We start from the raw sequence: 20,276 nt of genomic DNA, 5'->3' as shown, positions 1-20,276 counted from the left end.
GTAAAACACAGCAAAGGAAAACCTCTGGCAAGCACCTGATATATCTCAGAACAACTTGCCATCGTCTCACGATGCCGTGAGCTCTGTTCACCAGCATGACATTTTGATAACCTGTGCGTTTAAAGCCAAACCAGCAAAAAAGGCAGGGAGAAATCATTAAGAGAACCAAGAACCAGGGTTTTTCCCTACACTTCATATAGGAGTTTGGCCACATTGTGATATTACACAGATCCTCTTCATCTTCTTGGGGAATATCCCCTAGATATAGGGCACCAAACTGGATTTTACAACTTTTAAACCCCTCCTCTCCCCCCCCCACCCCCGAAATTCACACCTCTGACACCTCTAAGAGAGAAGACCAAGGAGTACCAACGTACTCTGCCATCACTAGAAGTAATAAATACAGAAGGGTCTGAGTTAGCATGATGTGGGCAAGCCAGTGACAATGGACAGAACTGTGTGGCACCATGAGTATTTGAGTGGCTTTTGCACTTCAAATAAACTTTGTAAGGCCTCACAGAGATCAAAGGAAGCCCTGAAAAAGAGTGAAAATAGATTTTCATGCATGTGCAAAGCACAGAGCATCGAAATGAGAACTTGCATCCAAGGAACTGCAGCAAAGACCTCAGGCAACACATCAGAAGAGTGTTAGACAAGGGCAAATTGTTGTTAGCTCCCAGTCAACAACAAATAGCCTTTATGAGACCTCTGGATGAAGTGAAACCCACTCAGATCTCACGTGCCCATACACCAGAAAAGCATCTGCAAGCAAAACCGTGCTCACATCACCAGCATCACCACCAGCAGCTGCAGTGGCTCATCTGATGAGCAGCAATTCCATTTGACACATCAGAAATAAGCTCTTTGATAACATAATTCCATACCAGACCTTCATGTGACAAACACTCGTTTCATACTCGTCTGCTATTAATTCGGAAGCGCTGTTTTTATTTTAAACCCACTCTGGTCCCTGGGCTGAGCTCCTTTCGCAGCCTCACCTTTCTTCCCTGCATAATCAATGCCATCTCGTGGCAGAAAAACTCCACCTGCTGATGGCTCTGTAAAGAATAATCCCTGAGCATCTCAGAGCTGCCAACAGCCCAGCACTGTGCACCTCCACCCATCCTCACTGCTCACCCAGAAGTGTGAAATCAGCTCAAATGGGAGCTTTTAGAAACGGGAAGCACGTGCAGATTCCTCCTTCATTCAGAGCCAAGGTACTGAACCCACACCCACAGCGCACACCTTCTCAGCTACTCCCAGCACCAGCATCTTTTCTGCTAAATGATAAAATTTATTCCCTGCTGCTGAGTGGCTCTCTCTTGTGAACTCACTTCTTTCAGGCATCCCCATTCCTGCTTTCCTTTTGGCTCCTTCCAGAGAAATCCAACACATAGCACACACTGCTCTATGGTGTCCTTTCTGTCACCTGGCAACGTTCCATGTGCCCCCCAAGTGTTCTGCCTGTATTTTTCCAGCTTCCCTCTCAATGTTCTGGCCTCACCCCATTGACACAAGCCATGAGTTACATGCAGATAAAACGGCCTCATTTCCACATCACTTCTTAATAAAGCTCTCAGATACGGGTTGAGAACAGGAGGGCATCGCAGTGCTTCTCACCAGTGAGCTGGAGTTGAAACACCACCAGCAGATCCTTCCTGGCTCCACTAAACCCACCTTGGGCAACGACTGGGAGCCCACCCCGACCACTGCAGCACCAAAAGGGAGGATACAGCCTGCCAAGATTTTGCATTGATGAGACCCTCTCTCCCCAACAGCCTACAAGAAGTTTTGTTTCTGGCTTCTTCCTGAGCCAATATAACTAAAAATCCACCTGCTTTGTTGAACAGATTCCTCCCTCCCCCTATATTTTCCTCTAACTTAATTTGCTGTCTCTTTATTAAGGATTGAATTTTGGTTTATATAAAGGTAAACAATGTTATCACACAAATCTTAATCTTATAATTGCAGCCTCACTTGAATTACTTGATGATTAGCCTCCAGGCATAACATTCATCTCATTCAGTTATACCTTCATTATCATCAGATTCATTAATTTCATCCTCTGTGTGCAAAACATCCCACAGTTAAAGACAACATTCAGCAATACCCAGAGCCCTGATGAAGCAGTGCTGCAACACGAAGACCGAGGAGTTCATTTTTCCTTTAAATCCTCAATGTGTGAAAGAAACCCCATTGGAAGGAGACTGAGAGATGGCCCAGTCATAGCAGTGAGGGGTGAAAATCAGCCACCAAGGTTACAAGCTGGAGAGAAACTACCTCTGATTGACAGAGTCGATGCCTACAGACACAGCAAAGCCATCAAACCACGCCTGGTGTAGCCCCTCCAAGACACACACTCTGGTTGAGCTGTCATTCATTAGAACTACAGCAGAGGGAAATGCGCGTGCTGTGATGCTTGTCTTTAAAACACATTTCAACACCTGCTTGCAGAGTGAGGTTCTGACAGCACTGGCCCAACTTCCCATGGCAAGGTGAAACCTTCTGGACACAAAGCATCCCTCCAGGGAGTGTAAGGAATAGGCATGCAGAAATGAATAGTCTGAGAGAGGCTTTCACACAGCTTCTACGTGATCACAACACCATCAAACAAGCTCACATCACTACAGGGCACGCCTGGCTACTAAGAAGCACACACACACACACAGTGTGGAGATGCAGCTGGATGTGATGCAGCTCGAGTGACCAGTGCAGAGAAGGTAACAACAACAGGATTGCTACATGAATAAACTCAAAATTATAAGCAGTCTTTCAGCTTTTTCCTGAACCAACCTTTCTGGCAGCATCAATGTAGAACTGATGCAATGCCCGCTGCAGGTGAGAAGCAGTGCAGCCAACCTGCACACACCTAAACCATAGCAACATCCCCCTGACATATAGGATTTAATAGCTGGAAAGGAAGGAATTAAGTAAATACACATGCAAATATGCGGACCAATTTAATATGGGCCTTTGGGCTCAAGTACTAACATTTGTAGAGCTTACATCCTGCACATCTCGTGTGTACTTTTAGGCTACAGACAGCTTCATTCAATAGCACAAACATGACCTGCATTAGAAGAGCATGGAAGAGTTTTTCTGCTTTGTCTTCCAGGGCTGGAGCCCAGACACAGGATGGAAAGTGAAACTTAAAATGCATTTAATAAAAAAAGTTTACAATCCCTATTTTAAGCTTAAAGTACTTCCTTAGGGAAGACGTTACTCAAATAACATTTCTCTATGATACTGCAGAAGATGGATTCCCTCAACACAGGGAGAATTCAGCAGCTCAGTTCCTCTCTATCCCTTCAGAAAGCCAACCTCACACACCTGCAGTGCTGCAAACAAGCCCTTCTCAGTTCCTCTTGGAGATCTCACAGCTGGTTGGGGCCAACATTAAACTAAGCTGGGGAGGAGCAAGCTGCTGTGACATACCCAGCACCACCACCAAGCACCACCCCATACAGACATAAATCCTCCAGCAAATTCATCTTAGAAGAGTGTTGGGTATTGATTTCACCTATTATTATGCGATCAAACCTAGACAGTTCCTCATTAAAAGCAACAGGACCAAAGAATAGAGGTGTTTTCCAGGTAAGTAAAACTAGAGCAATCTGTCCCCAGTATATTTAAATGGCAATTATAAAATGAGTTTTCTGCAAAAAAGGTACATATTTCAGAACCGAGGACATCCTCCTTCGCAGCCACATGATGAACCGACAGTGCATGCATGTCTCATCTCACACATCTTTTCAGAAAACTAATTAAAAACATGACATGGCATCAAGCTTTTGTGTAAGTCTAAATCTCATCTCCATAAACTAATAGAAGGTTTTCCAGCTCATCAGCACACAGCGCAGGCAATCAGTCCCTTCCTGGGCGACGTCTGCTTCTGCACTATGGCAGAGGTAAAATGCTAATAATCCCTGGAGCCTTCTTTCTTCAGTTTATATTTCAGAATTTAAAGGAGGAAAAAAAAAAATAGATCAAACCAAATGAGGGGCTCTAAGTTCAGCCAGGAGTAATTATTTGCCGCACAACCACCTGTACACATTCTACAAAAACATTCTTTGACCTCCAAGAATTTCTGAGTGTTATTTACCAAGCTGAGCAGCTTCTAGGTAACGTCATTATGTTTCTATTAGATATAAATCCCAGAACCCAGGAGCTGGAGAGCACCTGTTTCACTCTGCCTGAAATGGGACTTCCAAGACCCTTACTTTATCCATAAGACAGAGTCCTTCAGTGCAAGTTTTGAGACGGACATCCCAAGTACTGCACATCTTCTTGCTAACATGACTTTCAGTCAGTACTGTGGGGTCAGCTTCAGTCTCTAGAGGAATACAAGGGAGCTCAAGAAGGTCCTGCAGCAAAAAAGCCCACATTCAAACAATCAAGAGACAAGCATGAGGACCACATCAGTTAAACAGAGCTCTATAGGGCAGCAGAGCTGGAAAAGGTAATCCATCTCCCTGGCCCAGCAGGCAGCCCTTGTGCTTGGTACCCATCCCAATACCATCAGTTCCTGTGCCTCGTGACCCCTTCCCACCATCACACCTCAGAGACCTTTGGGACACCAGGACCAGCAGCAGCTCTCCTCTCTGGGGGGCTGGGGAGAGGGATGGAGACATGAACAAGTGAGACCACCATCACCCCCACATGGTGCAGCAGCTCCTGCCAGCCTTGCTGGGAGGGAAGAAGGCATGTGGCAATTGTTACAGACTTGGGCAACCCCAGAGCAATGAAAGGCTCTGTGATTCTTAGCACATCAGACCTTATGCACATACTGGGTCCAATCATTTAGTGAACCTGTAGCAGCTGTGGGTACAACACCAGGAGTCAGTTCACCCCAGATGGAGCTCAGCAACATAAAAGGGACTCACAGCACTTGCATTAAGACCTCTGAAATTTTTGGATATCTAATACTAGGGACTCAAACCATGAGATGGAGCAAACCACACCCTGCGAGTTCACAGGTAGTATTAGCTTAATTAAGGCTGCAATCCCCACCATGCTTAGGGAATGCCCCTTAGAAGTCCCTGCTTCTCTCCTGCAAGGTATTTCTAACACACACCACCAAATGAGGGTCTGAGGCACACAGAGAAGACGGAAAACAGCTGAGGAATGATTTCTATCACAACATCTGATCCCAATCTATATGCAAAACAAAGTCCAGGCGCCCGCACCGTGCAGCTGCACTACATAAGGAGCAAAATACACCTGTGTGACCTAGAAAGCACTATTCCGAGGAGGACGCGCACAGTGCGAGCGCTGCTCGCTAGGCGGACTCATTCATTTGGCTGTGCTGACCCCCAGAGCCCGGCACCCGGCACGGCATCTCTCCTCCTGCACGATGGAACCGCTGCATCCTGAGAAAACATTCCCAGAAGCTGCGTTTATTCACCTGCGCCCCGCGTGCATCAGAGGCCGCAGAATTAACTAAATCAGAGCGGCGTAGTGGATGCGCGGGCATCGCAAACAACAGCACGCACACAACTCTCTGGGAAGCTGCCCGGTGGTGTCCAGCATCTCCAGCCACACACCAGGCCAAAGCCAAATCGCCGCGGGATGAAAACCAGCTGTAGCAAAAGGGATCCCTGTTCCTGCGCCGTCGGGCAGGAGGAAGCCGCGTACTTCATAGCATCCAATTTTGGGATTTTGTATCCCTGTATCCCTCACGAGGAGCTGTTACGGGGCCGTCCCGCTCCGCAGGGCCCCACCTGCACCTCACGCACACCTTCGCCCTCCAGACGCCCGCAATCTTCGTATTCCCGCCGTGGGTTCGCAGCCCGGAACAGCTCCACGCGGACCACGCGGCTCTGGGCCTGGGGCGGGCAGCTGCTCGCGCTTTGCCTCCGTGCTGGGCGCGCTCCTTGCAACTTGGAAACGACCCGAGACAAAGACGAGCATCATTACCGCCTGCTTTACTTCCCTACAACGATATCACAGCCATTAACAGCTCTCTCTCCGCTTTGTCCGCTAAGGACCGTGCTGTTGCTCAGCGCTGTGCCCAGCCACGAGGACAGCCCCCTCCTCGGCTCCCCTTCCCCACCTCCCCCATTTTCTGGGCTCTTTACACCGACACTGATCTCCTTTACCGCTGTAACATTAATAAACAAAGTAGCACTAATAAGCATTCCAGCACTGAGGCAAAGGAGCAGCACCGCATGGTGAGCGCTCAGAACCAAAGAAAACACAGTCCCGCACCAAAGCCTTGCACGAAAAGATCATCGCCACGCGCGAAACTCCACAGCCGTTTGCCCAGCAGCCGCACCCGCCCCGCTAACCGAGGTGTACGGCCATAGAACCCAATGCCGAGAGCTACAACCCCCATAAAGACCCCAAAGGCGTACCGCCACACTTACCCCTTCTTCTCCCACAGCCCAGGAGCTGCTCCGTTGTTCCTCCTTCAGCGCTTCTCTCCAGAGCTCCGCAGCTGCTCTGCCCTCACCTCGTGCTGAGGGGCTTCGTGAGGAGGAGCGGCGAGCGCGAGGCGACCTCACACAGAGAGAGAAAGGAGAGCGAGGAGAGAGAGGCTGAGTGAAACCCCAACCCCACAGCTGGAAACAATCGAGGGCTTAAGGCACCCACAGGTGTTCTCATTTGGGGTAATTCCTTTCCATCTGGTTGTCTCTTGTAGTTATCTTTTTAAGGTAGCTCCCTCCCAAAGTAGGGAGTTAGAAAAGAAGTGGGAACGAGTAGCAGGCTGTGGTGTCCTCGCTTTGTGGTGGTGATACTTGTGGAATTGTGACTATTGTGACTTAGGTTAGAAGGGACCCCAAGGATCATCAAATTCCCCCTGCCTCAAGTATAAAGAGAGCTCCCCAAATCCTGGAAGCCTCAGCCATTAATACCCACAAACCTCACCTCAACCTGGGAAGTCAACTTAGCTAAACTCACTCTCTCCCAGGATGATTTAGTTGCATTCAACTTGCTAGGTTACCACAAATTGAGTGTTTCTGGCTGTTTTCCATTGATCCACAAATGAGCTGCATCTTATCGACAGCATTTTTCCACTGGTGACCTGAGGTCTGTTATCAGTTCAGGTCTGTGCAGCTTCCGGGGAAGTTTTGGGTGCTGGGTTGAAGCTTTGGGGTTCCAACACTGTTGGGATGCAGCAGCAATGTGTTAAAGCACACGTGATTATGATGGCATTAGATATTAGTGCTTGGATGAGAACACACCAACTGGCTGTTCATTCAGCTCTCCTTCCAGCACTGTGAAGCGTTCCCCAGTTGTGAACTGGAGCTGTATGGAACACTGTAGCTCAATGAATGCCGTAGTTTCCATCAGAACATTTTGACTCAGAGAAAAACAAACATTTTAAAAAGAAGAAAGCAAGCAGGGTAACTTGGACAGGCTAATCTTCTGTTCCTCCTTGACTTGGCAAGGAGGGGCTGCGTGCAGTGTTTCCCTGTTCATTAAGAGCTGAGCACTAATTAGGCCTGCAGCTGGTAGGATGCTCACAGCGCTGCCTTGGAGAGACAAGGTGACTTTGCAAGCACAGGAGCCTGGCAGTGCTGGCAGCTCCACACGCCACAGCTGTGTGGTGTTCAGCATCACAAACCACAGGCAAAACGTTCTGGGAAGGCAGGGAGGGGTTTGGTGTGAAGCAAACATGAAGGAAAACAAAACCTTCCAGCTGTGCTGCCCATCCACGTGGATTCTGCTGCTCTCCTGTGGGCAGGTCCAGGAAAGCCGAGCAGCGAGGAGCAGAGTGGAAGGAGATGTTCATTCCCAGGGAGAAATGGGTGTGCATTATTGCACGGCGTTGGATAGCAATGCAGTAAACTGTGTTTAATCAACAGGAGTAACTTTTCCGATGCTGCCTGCACAGCTCTGGCAGCTGCACAGGGCAAGCTGGCAGAAATGGCTTGAGTTTGAAAATCCTCAGCATCAAATGCAGTCTTAGGGCATGTCCCCGTCCCAGTGCAGCTCTGATGTCACATACACGATTTAAATTGTATTTTAAATTATGCTTCAGTGTCCATCCAGTGAGACAAGTCACCACTGGGTGACATCGCATCGCAGAAAGAGGAAAACATAACACTATAAAGACTGAAAAATAACTGTGAAATCTCCTATACTTCAGAGAACAGAACTTTGGGGACAGGCATTATGTGTTCCTTAAAGGGCCACTTTAGAATTTTTCTGGTAGCAGATAGGATTTGTAATGACTGAGCAGGATGCTGAGCAGAGGCCGTGAGGGTTGCAATGAGAAAGACACGGACTGCTCGTGATAATACAGTTTGTAAATGGGGGCCAAATCAAATGCACTCAGCTCCAGCAGCTGCACCAATTAAATCTCACTCAATTTGCTGAGCAAGAACATTAGCATTAATCACTTTGGCACGTTTCTTAGAATATTCCACGTCACTAAGTAGTTAAGTGGCTCCATGCTTGTTATCATGCAGCAGAACGCTACACAAAGTGATGCTGTTAATCATTGAACACAAGCAGGACGCTCTGGGAACCCCCATACAGCTCAGGGCAGCATTTCTGTGTCTGCCTCCAGTTGGAGCTGGGCTGTACCCATGTCCCATGTCAGAAGGCACAGAATAGAAACAGGCCTTTGCATACAACTTAAGAGGAAAAAAAGCCACGAAGCAGAGCAAGGAGTGCATTCCTCACTGCTGCCCAAAGCTGATGAAATCAAAGCAGATCCACAGGAGTTGCATTAGTCCAGTTTTTATTCAAATAAAGAACAGGGAACAATGTGATTTTGTCATAAATACACCAGAGAAGACCATTCCCTGCACCACTCATCACCCTGCACAAGGCAGCCATCAGGAGAACTGATTTGCAACGTCCTTCATCCTTCACATTCACACACACACACAATCTTTTAATTAAATAATGAGCTTGAATGGTGACACGACTCATTGTGATGCTGTCAGCTATGGAACCAACAGCACTTCACCTCCAAGTAAACTGCTTCACAAACTTCTGTAATCCTTAAAGTTGTTTGATTGTTGTTGGTTCAGTTGTTGGTTGTTTTTTTTTTTTTTTCTCTTTAATACATAAAATACACAAATTCTCAACATTTCTTTATTGTCACTGTAAAGGAAAATAACTTATAAAACCAGAAAGACAAAGGCAGAAGGGAAAAAAACACTAGTCTCCAATCTATAACATCTACCAGATTCCCAAACCCTGTGGTCTGAGCATCAGGCTGTAGGTGTGTGCATGGGATGGATGGGCACAAGGCAAAGCAGGGCAGAACTGCTCCGATGCTACGGTTTACGAGCGATGAATCCCACAGGTTAGAAACCAGCTGCAGCTATCTGCCGAAGCACCACCTTATAGCTGGATGAGAATCAGGCACCACACATCACTGGATAACAAGGATTGTGGTCTCCAAATGCTGCAAACGAGAGAACAGTATTAAGCTTTCGTGGTGTTGTCATGCAAATGCTGCCGAGTAAATTTATGGTAATTACAGTGCAATACACATCTGTACCAAAAAAAATATTTGGATAAACTGAATGAATTGGTTTTAATCACCCCCAATTTATCTATTAGGCACAAATGGAAAAGATGGACTCGATTCAAACTTGTTTCAGCAGCAGATTGTTTGAGGCAGATCCATCCTGCTTTACATATGTTGGGCTGCTTGCAGAGCCAGCAGTGTGTGAGCCTCTTCACCAGCCTGCACCCGGGGACACTGCAAGGGCTGTGCAAGGTCACCTTGTGGAAACCCAATGCCACAGTCCCATAGGGATCAGCACACAGAGACCCCCAAAGAGCTGAGAAAAGCCTTCATGTTCCCAACCCACCACTGCGAGGAGGCCGCCTGAGTTCAGCCTGTAAAGCTTTCACACAACCTCCTGTAGTAACCCCATCGCTTTTGGCAGCCTGTGGCACATCACAGCTCCACCCACATGCAGCACTCACACCACGAGGCAACAGCTCATCCCCCACGCTGACCAGAAAGCAAACAGAAAGTTAAATCAGAGTACTGAAACTGTTTTCAAACAGCTAGCAGTCTAAGAGCGTGCTGGTGAGAGAGGTAATGGGTTTTGTTTCAGAACGTTCAGCCCAATGCTGTCCTTCCTCTGCGTCAGAACCAACATAAGAGCCATCCCAGATCTTGGTTACAACATTAAATTTCTTGTGCAGAATCCACACAAATTCACACCTACATCACAGCCAGCAAAAACTGCACAGGAGTGTAAGAATCAGATCCGGAATTTAACACAGGTGTCATCAGCGGCCATAAAAAGCAATCCAAACATTTTTTTAAATTCTTATAAAAAAGATATTTACAGTAAAATTGTTAGCACTAATGCTAGGCTTTCAGTCCTAGAAAAAGGCAGTCTTTAAAGGGGCTGGCTCAGGTGCTCAAAACGAATCATACAAACACAGAACAACACATCAAAGACAGACAAATTCCAAAAGCATTTCAAGGGGAGGGGATACAGCTGGTTCTTCACGTGTTACAGTTGTTCATATTGCATAGCTGGAAAACGAGGTCACTTGGCTTCCATAACACTGCAACATTTGAGAAGGAAAAGGGAATTGGTTGGGGTGGAGGAGCTGTGGCTGCACCAGGAGCAGCGGCAATGGCCAAGCCCTAGCCCTGTCCAGCAAGCCTTAGGTCTCAGACACCAGCATCAATAAATGCCATTTTACAATAGCAGAGAATCATCAAAAGCTGTTTGCCTTGTAAGCAAGGAAGGTTTATAAAGCAATGTAAATTGGGGGAAAAAATTACCCAGCTTTCAAGTATATTCACCATTCATGACACCTAATCAACCCAGCAAGCCTCAGACTTGTATCTCTTTAGCACTTTTTGTGGGTTAGATTTTAAAAAACTCTTAATCTCCTGATAACATTTGCCTTTGCTCCAGCAACACTACAACTGAGATCAGTTTGGCAGCTACAATTGGCTATAACAAAGCTTTTTAGCTTTATGTTTCTTATGTTTATTTGAGACCTAACTTTATTTGAGACCTAACAAGAGACAGGCATGCTCAAATATACGTCCATCCTGTTGATTGATCTGCATCCAATAAGAGATGATAACAGACCAAAAAGCTTTGCCTATCCCATTTATGCCACATTCCCACAGGCTGCCTGCAAGGCACACATCTGGCAACCAGTTTTAGGGGTAAAGTCACTCCAAGCCAAGGCATCACCTTGCTTATGTCAGTGTCAAGATGCATCTCAGGACTCTGATATGAAGCCAGCTTCAGCCTGGGATACATTGCCACCAACTTCAACAGCTTTCACAATAAGACCAGCCATCAAAAAGAGCAGCATGTTATGCTATTATTTTGGCACATTTCACAGCAAATTGTAGAACCCAACATGAGACTTAAAGGATATTATAGAAAAGACTTATTATTATTATTGTTAGCCCTCCTCTGTGGGAGGGGGAGCAGCAAGGGTAGGCACTGTTTCCCCCAGAGGAAGCAGGCACCCATGGCACAAGGACCATGTCAGCTCAAACACTGAAATGTGCTTATTTACAGAACTAATGTACACACCTGGTAAAGCTGCACAAGGTGATTTAGCCTTAGATCCCTCAGAAATCGATTTTTAGGTATTTCTCTTTTCTCCTGCAGAAGTTTGCCTGGAGTGTTTTTGACAGATCTATAGAGAAAGACACCAGGAAAGAACAGCACTTTGTGCTGGTGCTCAACAGTAACACAAGAGATACGGTCCTGCAGGCCAGCTGCCCCCAACAGAAAGCCTCAGCTGATCCACAGGGAAAACGAGTGAGACAGGCCCTCACAAAAGGCCACATAAATCAAAGATAGTGAGATGGGAAAGAAGCAAAAGAAAAAAGGGGGATGGAGGGTGAGGAAGGGAAAAAAAAGAATACATCAGGAGAACATTTTGGGAGTCTACATTTCTGCACACTGTATGTCAGAGCTCACAAGGAGGCAAACAAAGGTATTTGCAAGTCAAGCATCCTCTTAAACAGAAAGCTCCGAGAACCTATGATGTAAGCAGATGACTGCATCACAGCTGTATCTAGATTTGCCTGTTTTGAATAATCATATAAATTCTTTCTACTAAGAGCAGAACACTTTCAGTACAGGGAAGATTAAAATAACAGTTACAATGACAGTGATTAGAGAGATCTCCGTGCTCTGGAAGCATTAAGACACTGCATGTTCATTACCATGCTCATTAACCACTGCCTGACTGACGGAGGATTCTCACTGTAGGTACTTTCTACATTAATGGCACCATAAGATCTTTCTTCTGACTTCTAAACGCTCTATTATGAAATGGCATTGAAATGCTGGACAGAGTTAGAACTGGGGCTTTCAGCACAGCTGGCAACGTTGGGGAGATGCAGGGGTAGGGAATAGTTTCTATTCAAGCAGTATTTGTTTCACAGGAGCAACAAACCCTGTCAGAGCAGCATGTCTTTTGTGGGGCTGAGAGGTCTGGTGTGGTAGAGTTGCTGAGATATCAGCCCTAGGGAAGGCATAGCCCGGCATATACAGGAAACAGCATTCATGGCAAGTAGAAAAATCACATGGTATTTATTTCCACCATACGACACGCGTTTCAGGGACACATACAGTAGTCCAGTGGCATGTACAAACGTATCACTGAGACAGTGCCACACTCAAGCCAGAGCGCCCTGTTCCAGTCCGTTCCTGCTGACTGCTTTTCTCAGTTGGTACTCAGAAGTTTCCACTGTCAGTAGTAAGGTCTGCCCTCTGGGTACAGTGAGAAAATAGTTCAACCAACAGTGGGTACGGAGCATCAGTAGTGAAGAAATCCAGAAGTGTTCATTTTTACTCACATGCCCAAACGTAGCAGTTTTGTTTCATACAAGAAATTCAGTGCCTGCAGTTCAAGCACCTTGTTTATCCCAGCACACTTGCCATTGAGAAAAACAGTTGATTGCACCATAGATAACAAGCAACACTTCGTGTCTAGCATGGAACATGTCCCCAGAAGGACTTTCGCTTTGCTATGCAATCCACCGCAGAGCAGATGATGTTTGTAACACAGCACTTGTCACATGAAGATGGTAACAGCAACGAGATGGGTCAAGTCAGAGGTCAGTCATCTTCCCAACACCACCTAGCTGGATCCACTTCACTTCTGCTCCTTGCAATGGCTTGATTGTGTGTCACAACGGTTTGTGAATCACAGCAACTCCTGTTTAAGAATGCACAGACACCTGTTACCACAAGAGCAGCTCCTGGTTGCCCTGTAGCTAAGACCATGCTGCAAGAACTAGCACCAGCAGCAAGCTAGCAGAGAGCTGCTTACTGTTTCCATGAAGGAATCCTCTACTGAAGACCAAATAAAGCATATGCAGATTTAAGATTAAAGCGTCAGGAGGCACAACCCTTACATTTATGAATGACCCGAGCTGTTCCCAGCTCTCCCACTTAAGTATTTCTATCTTTACCTGCATAACTTCTCCCTGTGCTCATACTGGTTGGCAGCAGTGTCCACTTGTCCGTGATGGGGTTGTAGTATTCCACAGAGGCCAAGTTGCAGGAACCATCATCTCCTCCCACCACGTAGAGGAGACCATTCACCGCACACACACCTCAAAGCAGAGCACGGAGTTAAACAGGCTAACTTCTGTCCCACATCACATTCCCTCATCTTCCATTTTACTTGTTTGTAATACTGTATACTTTTATAACTAGAACAACAGCCACATTAAAAACCACAGACAAATGCAACCAAGCACCAAAGACAGGCTTGTTTTGCTTACCTGCATTTCTTCGGCACATATTCATGTCTGCTACTTGCTTCCAGGTGTTTGTTCCTGGATCATAGACTTCCACGCTCTTCCTGACCAAGGGACCATCGTGCCCTCCTGTTGCATACAGCAGCCCACTGAGAACACCAACACCTGCCAAACAGAGCCCAGCACTGCCAAACGTACACAGGAAAAGCTGCACGTGCCTGGGTGTGCTATTGGATTCTGCACGGGCATCTCTCCAAGGCATTTCCAGAAGATGGGCTACGTGTGCTTCAGCATCACCCAGCACTTGGTCAGCTCTCAACCTAAGCCTATAGAATGCTGCAGCTCACCCCCCTTTATCCCTGTCTTGTCTGATATTTTCTGCCACAGGTCTCTCTGCATTTAGCCTGATTTTCATTTCCAGGAGCTCCATTTTTGTTTTTCCTGCTGCCTTCGTGCCTTCATCCCTTCGACACCATTTCTCTTTTCAGCAACCTATGGCTCACTCCAATTCTTCAGGCTGCCTCTGGGTTTGTTTTCCCGTTCTCCTCACCACTCCTTCCTCAAACTGGAGTAAAACAGAAACACGAATCTGAATTGCATCATGTTAAGCATGGCATTAGCCAGCAGGACAGCCCCCAGGACCTAAAAATGGTCTTGTGTTGATGATTTATAAAAAGACACAGAGTTCTGACCCCAGAGCTGTTCAAGGCACATCCCAGTTGATGGAGAAGTGGCAACTCACCCAGCTGGCAAGGAAAGCCTACCACATCTGAGCCCATCCAACCTGCTTTGCAACACCCTGCCATTCGACCACATTCAGCTGTTATGACAGATTTATACTTCAAAATAAAAAAGTCAGTAAGCTAATTTAAGCAAGTAGGAGAGTTAAAAGGCTGGGAACACTATAGCTTCTCCAATTGAAATGTCTCCATATATGTTGAGATGGGGGGCACAGGAAGAACTGTCCCTGCCCAGGGGACTGCCATTCCTCCAGCAGCACGCTGCCAACGCAGCCCTGCTGCCTGCTTTGGGGTCGTGGCAGGGATTTGAGGACACTCATCCTCACCTCCGCTAGATGTCAGCATGGGCACAGCAATGCTGGGAGCTCAGGTTCTCGTTTCCCAAGCTGTAGCAGAGCAGCAGCACTACTCTCGATGTGGCAGCTGGTGCTTGCCGGAGGGATGCATGCCAAATGTTTGGGTCACGACCACTTCATGGGCTCGGCTCAATTTGGGAACTGCAAGCTGCAAGGTTACTTGGCACATTTTTGCTCTATTTTGACATACTGTCAACAATGTGACATTTTCATTGTTTTCCTATAAGTTTGGGGCACATTTTATTATCAAGCCAATATTATAAACCTCTTCAACTGAATTAAAATCAACAGCACATGACCATATTTGCCTCAGCAAGAGCTAAAGAAAGTGCATTAGAGTGAGGAAAGAAAGACTGTGCAACCACCCAGCTCAGAAGGAAATCTTCATCTGAAGATTATTTTAAATGCAATGGATAGGAGCTTCTATTCTTGTTGGAGATGAACAGCCACAGAGAAAACAAGTGCCAACCTGACCTACTATCACATGTGAGTTAGAAGCCATCAAGACTTCCTTTGTCATGTCCTTTCCTCTGATCTTCCAGATCATCAACTCTAGGCAAAGGTACACTAAAACCTGGTTAGCAGTGGCCATCTGAGATGAATTATGTTGCCCTGACTTGGTCCATGTGTAACCCAGTGCAGACGATGTGCTGCACTTGGAGACTCAGGAAGGATCCAAAATGAAAATGCATCTGACAGCTCCCGAAAACCAGGACCAAGAAGGCAGTGCAGCTTGACTTCCCAGTGCCCAGCTGAGCCTGCAGCTGGCAGTTTGAAAAGACGACTCTCAGCATACAAGTGAGATGCTGTTACAGAAGCTACGCAGCAACAGTGAACATTATTTCATTAATACAGAAATTAATTTCAATTTGGAAGAGTATAATGAAGTCAGGAAAGATGCTGAGAGCTTCCAAGCAATTACGGCTTTTTCCCTCATGAGAGGGGGGCAGAAAATAACAGACTGCACTTGTCAGCTCACTTGCCAAAACACATTTTTCCTTTCCTTTCACCAAGAAAGGAGAGCCCAGTGATTAATCCCCCTTTTAAGAACACACCAGAGCCAGTACCTGCACCGCTGCGTCGAGTGCTCATGTCAGCTACGTAGGTCCATTCGTTGGTGGCCGGGTTGTACTGCTCTACAGTACTAAGGCACTGGCGAGATGCTCCATCATAACCCCCCACAGCATAGAGCTTACCTGCAAGAGACACATGTTGGCATCAGCATCATGGCTACGACTGATGTGTGATGCTCCTACCATACCTGGCAGCCCTGCTGAGGTCAGATCCTAGCTGGGAAGGTCCTAGCAGAACTGCCTAAGCCTGCTGGCATGTCTGGGGCAAACCCTACTGAAAGGGTCTGAAGCAGGATCACAGGCAGTGGGACTGTTTGCTTTTAAAGCTGTCAGCCAAGACAGAGAACCATCACTACACAACAGATTCATTAGAAGCCCAAAGCCCTGAGGGTTTTCTGCATGACTTGCCAGCCTAGGAGATGAGTCAATACCAGAGCATGTTTTTCTGATCAGCATTTCCTCCTGTTCATGTGCCACATAGCAAGGTGAGCTGACAAAGGTAAATACTGTACATTAATTACAATGTCACACGAGCAATAAATTTGCAACAACCTCTTAATATATTACCTCTGTGGAAACATAAACCCAATTTTGAAGATCCTAGGACAAACCAGGACAAACCAAAGCTGCTAGTACAGCTGAGGCCACTCTGTTCACTCATGCCAAGTGACCATGACACAGAAATCCTGTGGGACATAGGACAGTATGTCTGTGCTGTGCGCTTCTTCGTCACGCAAGACTCCCAACAACAGCAATCATCTACAGTCTTACACTTGATACTTTGATATTTCAGGGCTTCAAAGGTAAGCATGTGGTCCTGCCTCTGTGGTCACAGCTTCACTCACAGCCTCCTCGAGCTCTTGTTTGAAGCCACTTGTTGTTATCTATCAACCAAGGCAAGAGTGCCAGACAAAGCAGGACAAGATAAAGTTCCCAGGTTGGCATCAATTCTTAGATGCTTTCACTACTCACAGGCATCAATCATACTCAGATGAGCACTGGGGGTAAATTGCTTGCTGCAGTTGGTTCCCTCACTATTACAATCAGCTTTCCTTCTCCATCACACAAGCATTTACTATCGTGAACTCCAACACATGCAACACTTTCTCACGCTTTAAACAAAGCAAAGCAAAAGGATTTCATATGCATCCAGTAGAAAACAGTTCATAGAAACATATTTCTTAGGTACGTATCAAATATTTGCTTGGAATTCAAATGACCAACCCACTACAGCAAAACAAACCACTATCAGTAGCCCAGCACTCCACAGACACATGAATGGGCCAATTCTGAACGAGATGCTTATTTATAGGAATATGCAGACTTAGCACAACCCCCACGCATCATTTTGACTTCACCTCATCCTCTTCTTCTCCCAAACACTTCACACATTTCCCATTCAAACCAAGTGAGTTCAAAGCAGAGTACACAGCAAGCTTTGTGCCATTGGCTGCTCCACAGGGTACTAATTGGAAACGTACACCATGCTAAAGAGAAGGTCAAACAAGAACTTTCCCTTGCTTCAGAACTGATTTTGCTGAAGGTTTCTACCTAAGTTGCTCTTTCTCCTGGATGCAAACCAAGCTGCTTGGTTCCAGCTCACCCAGGCTGGCTGTTGGCACCTCTGTGCCAACAGGTACTGCACGATCCCTTGCAGCACCTGCTCTGTTCACTTCACCTGCCCCAATATCAGCATTCATAATCATCAGCCCCTGTTCGCTTATGAACCAGAGCAAATGATGCTGCGTGTGCCCAAAAGCCTGGTTTTAGCATTCCTGCCAAACCACCAGCCTGGGGCTGTGGGATGAACTGTGCTCCTGTTCCACCACTGAGCAGATTTCTTGTGATAGCTGCTCCATCCACACGCTGTCTGCTGATGGCAACAGTGCACTGCATAACATTGTTTGCTGTCATCAGAAGCAATGCAGGAAGAATAAGAATTCAGAGAAACCTGCACACACCTAAGAGCATTCAGAGAAGGCATGGGTTGGTCTGATACAAGCCTGAGGCTCTTGGAAAGCAGCACACGGTTTTTCACTTACAAATAAAGGAGAACTAAAAAAGCTGCAGCAATTAGGTCTGATAAAATAAATCTTTACCAATCAAAGACAGTGTAGAGAACAGGTCCTTCAGTTACTTCCTATTGCACTTAATCACTCAGGCTTCTGTTTGACACTGAAACGTTTGCTCGATGGAAATGGCTGATGGTTTTCTTACCCTCCACAACTCCAACTCCAACACTGCTTCTTCTTGTGTTCATGGGAGCCACAAAAAACCACTCATTGGTTTTATAGCTATAGGCCTCAACTGATGCCAGACCTAGTTAAAAAGGGGATACACAGGTTTTCTAATTAAAAAAAAAGAGAAGAGAAAAAGATTGGTGTTGCACTTTCATCTGCCTTCCACCTCCGCCCCAGCCCGTAATTCCCCCCACACTCCTGAGACCCAATTTTCCAGTCCCTTTTGTTTCAAGCTGGGCACACCACGTCAATGCCACTTCTCCAGCAGCTGGAAAAATCACCACATGGTCCCTTACCCTGGGGCACCAAGGTGGAGCAGAGTCCAGATTCCAATCCCAAAGGTTCACATTCTTTCAAGCATTATAAAATCTCTATGCAAAGGATTAAAAATTACCCCAGAGCATTCTGTACTGTACTCATCACCAGCTGAAATAGCTACAGCAGAGATGTGAAGCTAAACAGTTATATCAACATAACTCCCAGACAAGCGTACCCCATAAAATGCTCTGTTCACATTTCATTCATGTTGCTATGCAAATTTCAACTAAAATCAGGAAAAATCCCTTTTTAGTCAGAATCAGCATGTTCATATAGAGAACGAGACTGAAAAAATCATTTCACTAAAGAAAAAGAAACTGGGTGAGATACTCTGCAATTACTGAAGGGTCAGAACGTGCACGTGTTTGGTACTGCACACAGAGCAGCCACCCAGACTCTGGCAAATTCTCTACAAAATTATAGAAGAATTGCTCTGGAACCTCACTAAAGCTCTGCAATCTCTGCTGGGATCTCTGAAAACACTGCTTTAGGTCAGGCTTTTGTTCGGTCACCTACCAGTACTGCCATCAAAACCGCCCACTGCATACAGGAGATCATTGAGCACAGCTGCACCCAAAGTGCTTCTTCTTTCCTGCATGCTGGCTATGGATGTCCACTGGTCCTTCACGCCATCGTACACATCAACAGTGCGTACCCTTAGGGATCCATTAAAGCCTCCGACAGCATAAACATTGCCAGCCATAAACACGACACCTGATAAAGGAGGAGAGACATTTTATGGAGGTTTTACAAACAGCGGAAGAACCAAGTATTATCAGGTGGCTGCCAGGGTGCTTAAGGCAGCAGGGAAGAGCAGAATGTGGGCAAGTCTTGAGCGTTTTCTGCAGGCTAAGAGCAGTGGAGCCAAGTATGATAAAATATACGTGTTGTAAGGATGGTGAAATGCACATAAACACACGGCAACATAAGGCACAGATGGATTCAAATCTGAATGAAACATTTTCTGGAGTCACGGAGGACGCCAAATGGTGATCCACATTCACATCTACATCATATCTTCAGGAGAATGCTCCCAGCTTTCAGACCCCCTCTCTACTGACCCTTAATAGACTGAGAGGGCTCTACTGAGCTCCTCTGATTTTTCACTAGGAAACCACAGAGAACTGGATGTTTATGGGGATAGAAATTATGAGGGGCAGACAGGCAGAAAGCAAGCCCTGCAGTGTGCAGGGTATCCACCTGAACACAAAGGGCATTCATCCAGGAAAAGAGGAAAAGGAATGGCAAAAAGAAAGCTGTTTGAGGATGGAAGCACAGAGGAAGGCTGAAGTGATGACTGAGGACACATTCATCTGGCTCTGAAGAGCTGGACACAAAGAAAGCTGCAGCAAGCTTTCCCATTACCTGCTCTGCATCTCCGGGAGGGAAGCTCAGCAACCTGATCCCACCGCTCCTCCTCAAAGTCATAGCACTCCACACTGCGGATGGCTTTGGGTGCTTGCCCGCCGACCACAATCATCACCTGGAAAGGGAAAATGAGAGCTGGGCCACCTCAGACATCAGCCTGGGCAACTGCTCTCTGAACAGAATCCAATAGCCCACCCCAGCCTATAGCAGCTGCCAGCCAAAAGCTGCAAGCCCACCGGAAGCCTCTGCAGAGTTACTTCAGTCAATCCTTCAAAAGAAAAACTCGATCTCCATTTTAACGCACACTAACACACACAACCCCCATTAACCCTTCCTCACTGTCTCCCAAGCAGGCAACCTGCCCTTTTCCCCATGAAACACAGAATTAGTTTCCAGCAGGGTGTGTGCAAGGCTTGTGGCCAAAGAATTTTTAAGCGAAGATGATCCCGGAGTAATTTCCCCAGCCAGCCCAGTGTTCAATCATTACCTCCATGATGGTGCTAAAA

General features: G+C 46.5%; 1 protein-coding gene across 7 annotated transcripts in view; it reads right to left on the bottom strand.

The window, feature by feature from the left end:
- Positions 1-12,476: 12,476 nt before the first annotated feature.
- Positions 12,477-20,276, bottom strand: part of KLHL3 (kelch like family member 3) — a 109,477-nt gene continuing 101,677 nt past the window's right edge. For 6 of the 7 annotated variants that reach the window (XM_085236407.1, XM_085236404.1, XM_085236406.1 and 3 more), the window contains 7 exons: positions 19,768-19,885; positions 18,919-19,116; positions 18,062-18,163; positions 15,839-15,967; positions 13,700-13,840; positions 13,385-13,528; positions 12,477-13,128 (listed from right to left, as the gene is read on the bottom strand). In XM_085236407.1, coding sequence (XP_085092533.1) covers positions 13,100-13,128; positions 13,385-13,528; positions 13,700-13,840; positions 15,839-15,967; positions 18,062-18,163; positions 18,919-19,116; positions 19,768-19,885 — 861 coding nt within the window. In that variant the 3' untranslated portion in view covers positions 12,477-13,099. Of the gene's footprint in view, positions 13,129-13,384; positions 13,529-13,699; positions 14,241-15,838; positions 15,968-18,061; positions 18,164-18,918; positions 19,117-19,767; positions 19,886-20,276 lie in introns of those variants that run through there. The other variant, XM_085236409.1, reaches the window with a different exon arrangement.

The sequence above is a fragment of the Meleagris gallopavo genome, chromosome 15 (genome assembly GCF_905368555.1).
Source record: "Meleagris gallopavo chromosome 15, MGAL_WU_HG_1.1, whole genome shotgun sequence".
Taxonomy (NCBI): Eukaryota; Metazoa; Chordata; class Aves; order Galliformes; family Phasianidae; genus Meleagris; species Meleagris gallopavo.
This window is presented reverse-complemented; position numbering and strand designations above follow the sequence as displayed.